The sequence below is a fragment of the Arachis ipaensis genome, chromosome B1, assembly GCF_059453495.1.
Source record: "Arachis ipaensis isolate K30076 ecotype BB chromosome B1, ASM5945349v1, whole genome shotgun sequence".
NCBI classification, from domain to species: domain Eukaryota; kingdom Viridiplantae; phylum Streptophyta; class Magnoliopsida; order Fabales; family Fabaceae; genus Arachis; species Arachis ipaensis.
The window spans coordinates 132,956,701-132,964,820 of NC_142436.1; the positions used below are offsets into that span (position 1 = coordinate 132,956,701).

Here is an 8,120-nt window from a genome sequence, read left to right on the forward strand (position 1 = left end):
AATGGGTGAGAGGGTTTAGGGTTGAACTTCATGCACGATTTATGTCACTTTCGCTGCATTGTGGGAAAATTTAACGGGTTACATTACCTAAATCAATAGCTTCATGCATCTCTTCTAAACGCAGAGCGTCAAAATCATTCGGTAACTGCACGTAAAATACAACAAATCGGCATAATCCCGTCCATAATGGAATTGATAATTCCAACGCACAAGGGATCTTCTGTTCTAACCAATAAAAGGAAGTTGGAGCAGAATCTAACATTGTACCCATCAAATAAGATAGAAGTTAGAGTTATCAGTTTTTGATTAACATTACCGCTACATGCAAACATAACACCTCAGTTAAAAATCGGTTTCAGGCTAACATGTTCTCCTTATCGTCATACTTTGAATAACAGCTCACAACTAAGTCGACTGTTGTCATGGGTCTGCAAGCGAAAATTGATCCCGTTTGTCGCTTCCGGCTTGAAATGCATTTTCAGCGTGACAATTATCCGGGACAACGACGGGTACCTGTTGCATTAACAAGAACGTCAAACAAGACACGTGTTAACACCAACATTATGCAATTATAACGGATCTCCTTGCACCATGATCATTGTAGTGGCAAAATCATGCTAATGCACACATTCATTACAATAACCAATTGGGAAAGATTCTGCCTTAATAAAATCTCCAGTACTGTGCTGTTACTTAAATTTCGTTACAACTACGACTGCTTCTTCCCCATCGTCAACACCATAGCATATACCGGCAATACAAGTAACATGTTAAGATACAGTTCAGTGGGTTTAAAAAAATTAAAACATTAACAATGGCATGCGTGCATTAATTACGAACTATATATTATTGACCCAGATGACTTATTTTATAAATTTTTACCAAAGAATAGTGAGCCACATAATAATGAAATAACTACTGCTACTACAAAATAGCATTAACTTTAGTTCAAAGATTTAAATGCCATTAATATTGAACCGCTGGATAGAGTTAGTTTTATTGGTCACGACGCATAGTAAATAGTCCATGCAGGAAAAACTTTCGTGCTAACCTTAGATCGCTTGCGTTTATTTCTTCCACCATGTGATTCATTGTTCCTCGTTGGCGCTTGCCCGGCTCCGTTGGGGCATCTAGTCCTCCGGTGTCCTAGCTTCCCGCATGTGCTGCACTTTCTTTTCGTTTTCGACGCAGAACCGCCTCCTTGGCTCATCCGACCCGTGCCTTTTGTTCTGACACGAATAGGGTCCTTCACCCCGCAATCATTTGCTGTTGTGATATCATCCGTTGATGGTCTTAACCCGTACTTTATTTCAAGGAACAGAGCATCGCTCAAAAGCTTCTTTGAGTAAAGTTTGAAGTCTTCATCACTCATGCAAGCAACGCGCCCTAAGCGCTTACACAGCTGGGAGAAAGCACCCAATCGTGTCCTATAGGTCACACTTGGGTTAGCAGTATGTTGCTGAACACATTGGTTATGGATCTCCAATTTGGCTGCCTTAGACCATCTTCGGAGGACAAGGCTTTTGGGGATTTCCACCAAGTCTAGACTTACACACACGGAAAGGATATGCACACAAGGAATGCCAAACGACTCCATACGCATGCAGGTGCAACTAAATCTGTTCGAGATATGGTCCCTATATACCTTCCAATTCATCCCAGGCCTCCGATACTTCTGGAGAGTATATGCATGAGGGTTCTCACTGTCATTAAGTTCGCATATTCTAACACGAACACACCGTTTCAGGCTATCCCGGAATCTGAGAAACATTTCGCGGGTGAACATACTCCATCCAGACTTTTCCAGCTCAACAAACTCCGTTTGTAGCACAGGTGTTCCGTACCATGAACGAAACTCTAGCTCGTCCTCGGTGTCACGAAGAAAGTCCACACACCTTTGAAAATTTCTGACAAATTCTAACACCCCGTACCTGCTCTCAACAAACCTCCCTAGTTTGGCATGTAGTGACTCGCACCTAGAGGTTGTCCGTACTCCAGCAAAAAATCTACCACGAATGTATGCGGTTGCCCAAGCGTGCTTTTTGGCGTACAACTCCTTAACCCACTCAACCTCCCTAACACCGCACTCATTGACCATTAATTCCCAATGCGCTTCGAACTCCTCGATTTCAATATCTGCCAGCATGCAGTGTCTAAACATTTGTGTGAATCTCGGGTCGCTTATGTTAGCAGTCGCGTTCCTCAACAGATGCCAGGCACACAACCGATGATGTGTGTGTGGAAAAACGGACTGGATTGCTATCCGCATGGCCGGGTCTCCATCCGTGATGACGGAATGCGGTGCCTTACCTTGCATGCATTCCAGAAACTGGCGAAGAACCCAAATATATGACTCCTGCGATTCGCATGAGACCATTGCTGTTCCGAATACGCATGTCTGGTTGTGGTGGTTTACTCCGGAAAAGACTACAACCGGTAGGTTGTACTTGTTACGGCCGTAAGTAGCGTCGAATGCTAGCACATCGCCGAATATCCCATAATCTTCCTGACAACGACCATCGCTCCAAAACAAGTTGCATAGCTGTTGCCCTGACCCCAACTTGTACCGCCAAAACATTTTCCCATCGATGCGTGCCAGACCATCCAAGTAACTAATAGCTGCAGTTACGTCTCCGCCTTGTAGACCTCTCTGTTTCTGTATCTCATTATACATATCTTGTTTTGTGAATGTTACCAGATTAAAACCCCCTAGTTGTGCTGCGAATGACTCATAAATCTTAGGTATGCTAATCCCAATCTCCCTCATGCTTGTTAGCTGAGCAACTTCTACCTCAGATATCTTCCTGTGTGACCGCAGATAATCAACAAGCTTCCCATACGCAAGTTCGTGGTTATGCTCCTCGACAAAACGCGACACATACCACCTCCCACTACCCTCTTTCCGCTTTATCCTCAGCTCCGCCATGCATCCGCATCGGGTTACAACCTTATGCTCCCTTTTGCGATCAACCTTTTCCAACCATTTCTTCTCTCGAAATCCCTGCCTATTACAAACGAACGTGTACCGCACTATCTCTCCGGCAGTGTTTCTAACCGTCTTGCCTCGCCTAGATGCAAAGCCCTTTAGTCGGCTGTAATTGTTATAGAAGCCGCTTGCCTCTTGAGGTGAAGAAAACTCCATTTCAAGAACATCTTCTGCTTGCAACCCATCCAAACCCAACAAAACGGGCAACATTGAAGCCCCCCTCCCCTCCCAATCGGATAACTCAGCATCTTCCTCCACTCTTGTATCATACATTGTGTCCTGAAAGAATAACACAAACATTTCGCTACCAGCTGGCATTATGTGGAATGCGTTCTGTTTAAATATTGCATATCGATGCATATTAAAACTAGATAACATCAAAGCCTTGCATTTTCAATTAGTCTCAATGTATACTTTGCAGATGCAATGTTCATACGCGCAAATATGGTTATTGATTCAAACCTGATAACTTGAACTGAAAAACTCCTTTCACGATTATTAATTTCATTTAATAAACATTAACATGTTATAATTTAACATACAGTTTACCCAATCATCATAATGGTTGGCTACTACAACATGTCCATGCCAATCTATTTAATAAAGGATTTGCTTCTCCAGGCTCATTATCACAGATGCAAGTGGTGCATATTTCTTTAAAATGGGAAACTACAAAAACGAAAACTTAACAAAAACTACCACCGCGGCTAACTTAACAACAAAACACAAATCTAGCATTTCTTCTACGCATCACACTCGTCACATCATAGTCAGCACATAGAATACAACTTCTCACTACATAAGCCTCACACCTGCTAAGAATGCAACCAACTCCATGAACAATACCACCGAAATGGTGTAACAGACCATCCCCATCCAATTCGATCCCACTAACACACTATAAATACAGATTCGGGCGTATACCCGTCGTACCTGTGGATTCGACACACCAGCCTTGCCCTCCATCCAGTTGTCCGCAAGAGGCTCATTCCACATACACGAATCCTTGCAAAACTTGCTACTTGATGCCATTGTTACCTGAAAGACAAACCTGTCAAACTAAAACAAACAATAAACTAGGGATTGCACAAACTTCTTTGCCACAGTTACTATAATCAACTTGCCCGCCTCAAAACTGTCTCACCCGACCAATGAAAAAAATATGCCACTTACATAGATCAAAAACCTTTAATTTACCACCTCATCTACTATCCAACATGCTTCCAACATCCTCACAGCCTCCACTTGCCTACTACATACACAAACTTCCAAAAATACGACATGCATTACACCTACGACACAAACAAGCAAACACATTCGCCATTACATCCTAATTGCTACCAATATACGGACAAAGCAATTTGTAACAAAATAAATACCCAAGGCTTTTTCAGAAAAAAACAAATACAGTACTAAAAAATTCATTTTTTCACAGACAGGTTCAACTTTCAACGACAATGTCACGATCGAGAAATTAAATTGAAAACAGTACGAAAACTGGCAGAATGAGTCTCACCCGTCGACGGACTTACACACGGCGATGGGACCACCGCGTCGACGAAAAAAATTGCGCGATGTCGACCTTGTGTTATTAACACGAGCCGCGATCTCTCGTGCCAACTCCTGCGATCGGGCGGGTGAGATTAACAAGGCCTCCGCCGCGATGACCGTTTACTTCGATTCCAACCTCCGCCGTTATCAGGGATCCAGAAGTTGAAGGCCGCCGTCACTTTAAGTGCATACACAAACAACACAAACGATGAGCGATGAGGACGCCATCCAAGCATCGACGGCTGGGTGCTCACCTTCACGTTAGGTCACCGGGGGTTTACAAAACGCCACCTTTTCATTTCTCATCTAGCAACTCTTTTCCTTCCACTAAACCTCCCTCCATGGACCATTTTCATCACGGGCTTCAGTTTCTTTTCCTAACTGCATCACTATAACCATCAATATTCCAACAATGCAACAATGACAAAAAGGCCCATAACAAAAAAGTCTTCCAAAATTTAATACAAGCCCAAATTCAGTCAATTATGTTCTTACGGGCCCAAAGGATACAACTTTTCATCCAACTGGCTCAGCTGCAACTTGGCTTCTATAATGCTGTAAGCTGATCATGGATCACTACCCCTATGTGCAATTTTACTTTTTTGCAGGGACATTCACGATATTCCACACCATGCTACAAGACAAAATCAACACCTGTAACCTAACCGTACATGGACCATGAAAGTTCCAGAAAAGTGGTCTGGACCACTTGAAAACTTTCCCAAATATTATATATAATTATCAGATACACAATTACACCTAATTTCAATCTAGTTGCATTGGTTTTAGGGCTTAGCGTTACCTTCACATCTTGGTATCTAAACCAAACCGTTCCAATTCAGTCAAAGCGGTTGACAACCCAACCTGCAATGGATAGAATCGCATTTGTGTGCCAGACTAATCTTCTATCCAACTTGCACTTTAATATGTAATGTGCATGTTTATATGTGACCCATATATATCTGTTTTAATTTGTTATCTCTTACATATGACGAGGGAATGAAGATTTAAGCCTAAGTTTATTTTTTTTGTACAAATACTTAGTGTCATTAAGTTAGTAATACATAAATGATATTTAATATTATGAAACATGGAAGAATTAAATGTTGTGCTTTTAGTCAAAATAATTTTGTTTTTTATAGATTAGATCGAGTAGAGTTAGTTCAAGTTGGAAAGTTTAAGGTGCACGTAGAGTTCTAATTGACAATTTTAAATCTACAAATAGGATTAACGTGAAGTATTGAAGTCTTTTGTTTTTGGCAAAGTCTTTGGTATAAATAGAGAGAAGACATGTACATGTATAGATTTGTGTTGGAAGAGTGTTGGCTAGACAAGTGTTCATTGAAGGCGACAAGTTCTATGGCGCATCAGATGGTACCTGTACTACTTGTGACAGTAGTTGTCAGTGTGAAGCACGTACAACTTTTGAAATTAAGGGAAGGTAATTACGTTAATTAGAATATGTGAGATTAGCTAGTAGGATGGGTTGTTTCATGGTAGAAGGGGCTGGACATGTTTTCTAGGCTTGTACACTTTAAAACAATTTAATATAAAAATATAAGATTTTGTAAGCTTTTTTAATTTATAGTTTTATTGTAAGATTTTGTGTATAACAATTTTTTGGAAATGACTATGTTAGTGGGTTCAGTTAGAAAATGGTTGACATTTAGATGGAAGATTTATTTTAGTGGGCTTAGTCACAAAATGATAGTTATAGATGGTGAAGGATTTTTTGGGGAGAAAATGCTTGTGCCAAGGGAGGAAGTTTGGATGGTAGAAGAAACAAACCTCAATGTCAGGAGTTAGAATGAGTTTTCAAACGGCTTGATAGGGCTTTGGAAAATGCAACTTGGAGAACTAGATTTGAGGAGGCTCGAGTTGATGTTCTTACGAAAACAAACTCTAGTCACCACCCCCTCTTAATTACCTTCAAACCACAAGCACGACAACGAAAAGAGAGACCATTCCGTTTTGAGGTAATGTGGAACCTCCGTTCAGAATTCAAAGGGTATGTGGAGAATACCTGGAAGAAACAAAAGCCGCTTGGTACTGCCTTAAGAAACCTTTCAAGGGAATTGAAGGAATGGAACAGAGATATTTTTGGTCATATTAGAAAGCAAAAACAGAATCTGCTCAATCAAATATGGGGAATCCAGAGGGCGCAAACTAGGGGCCACAACCCTTTTTTTGAGAGGTTGGAAAAAAAGCTCGCAGCAGAGCTTGAAAACATTTTGGAGAAGGAGGAGCTAATGTGGCTACAGAAGTCAAGAGAGAGATGGGTGGTTGAAAGTCACAATACGAAGTACTACCATACCAACACCATTCTAAGAAAGAGAAAGAACAAAATCTTAAAGTTGCATACCGAGAATGGGGAGTGGATGGAAGAAGAGGAGACCATTGCCCAACATGATATTAACTTCTTTAAGGTGCTGTATAAGGAAGAGAAAAATAATAATCCAGCTCAGTTAGCTATCATTAAGTACCTCCCCTCCCCACTAGATGAAGAGATTAGGAGGGATATGGATGCACTTCCAACCCTAGAAGAAATTAAAGGAGCTTTTTTTAAATTGGTTCTCTTAAAGCGCCGGGGAAGGATGGCTTCCCGGCGAGTTTTTATTAAAATAATTGGAACTGTATTAAATCTAATGTTCTCTCTATGGTGGATGTTTGTTGAAAAGATCTGGCCTACATTAGGGAAATGAATAACACGTTAATTACACTCATCCCAAGGACCCCTACACTAGAGTTCATAACCCTGTTCAAACCCATTTTCCTCTGTAACGTCAGTTATAAAGGGCTATCTAAAATAATAATTGACAGCATTAAACCTAGGCTGGCAAGCAAAATTGTTTTCCAGCAATTAAATTTCATTCCAGGTCGAAATATTCATGATAATATATTGATAGCCAAAGAGATAACTCATATAATGAAAAGAATGAGAGGTAAAAAAGCTTCATGGCGGTCAAATTCGACTTTGAGAAAGCCTATGATAGAGTGAGGTGGTCTTTTCTTAACCAATGTTTGGAGGAGTTCAGAGTGACAAGCAAGCTAAGAGAGATTATCATGACATGTGTGTCGTCTGTTTCATACAATTTTTTGTGGAACGGAGAAAAAACAGAATTTTTTAGCCCCACAAGGAGTTTGAGGCAAGACGACCTTCTATCACCTTATCTTTTTGTAATTATGATGTATAAATTATCCCAGATGATAGAAGAGTATGTGGAATCTAATCGCTGGAAGCCAATCACATTTGGAAGAAGGGGACCGACAATCTCCCACCTTCTCTTTGTGGATGATCTCTTCGTATTTGCGGAAGCAACTGTGGGGCAAATTGTTGTTATTACAGATATGATGAAGGAATTTTGTGAGGCATCGGGGGTTAAAAGTCAATGTTTCAAAAACAACCAAAATATTCTCAAATAATGTGAAGGAAGAGGAGAGAGAGACCATAAAGAAAATCTGTTAGTTCCAACAAAATCAAAGCTTGGGCAAGTATCTTGGAGCAATGATTACAAATCAACGAAGAGGAAAGGAAAAGTTTAAACATGTACCACAGCGAGTGCATAACAAGTTAAAGGAATGG

At 40.7% G+C, this 8,120-nt stretch overlaps 1 protein-coding gene across 1 annotated transcript; it reads right to left on the reverse strand.

Annotated features, from left to right (window-relative positions):
- Positions 1-420: 420 nt before the first annotated feature.
- Positions 421-4,773, reverse strand: LOC107611760 (protein FAR1-RELATED SEQUENCE 5-like). Its single transcript, XM_016313657.2, has 5 exons — positions 4,662-4,773; positions 4,184-4,278; positions 3,920-4,024; positions 1,052-3,319; positions 421-513 (listed from the first exon to the last, which is right to left on the reverse strand). Exons 1-5 carry the CDS (start codon positions 4,771-4,773, stop codon positions 421-423), a joined length of 2,673 nt encoding a protein of 890 aa, XP_016169143.2.
- Positions 4,774-8,120: the final 3,347 nt, after the last annotated feature.

Bases quoted from the DNA above. Each gene is read 5' to 3' on its own strand.
- LOC107611760 (XM_016313657.2), bottom strand. From the start codon at position 4,773: ATGCTTGGATGGCGTCCTCATCGCTCATCGTTTGTGTTGTTTGTGTAT. The intron at 4,025-4,183 runs GTAAATTAAAGG...TTTGTCTTTCAG, and splicing joins GTTGGATAGTAGATGAGGTG to GTAACAATGGCATCAAGTAG. The intron at 3,320-3,919 runs GTACGACGGGTA...ATATTTAAACAG, and splicing joins CTGGTGTGTCGAATCCACAG to AACGCATTCCACATAATGCC.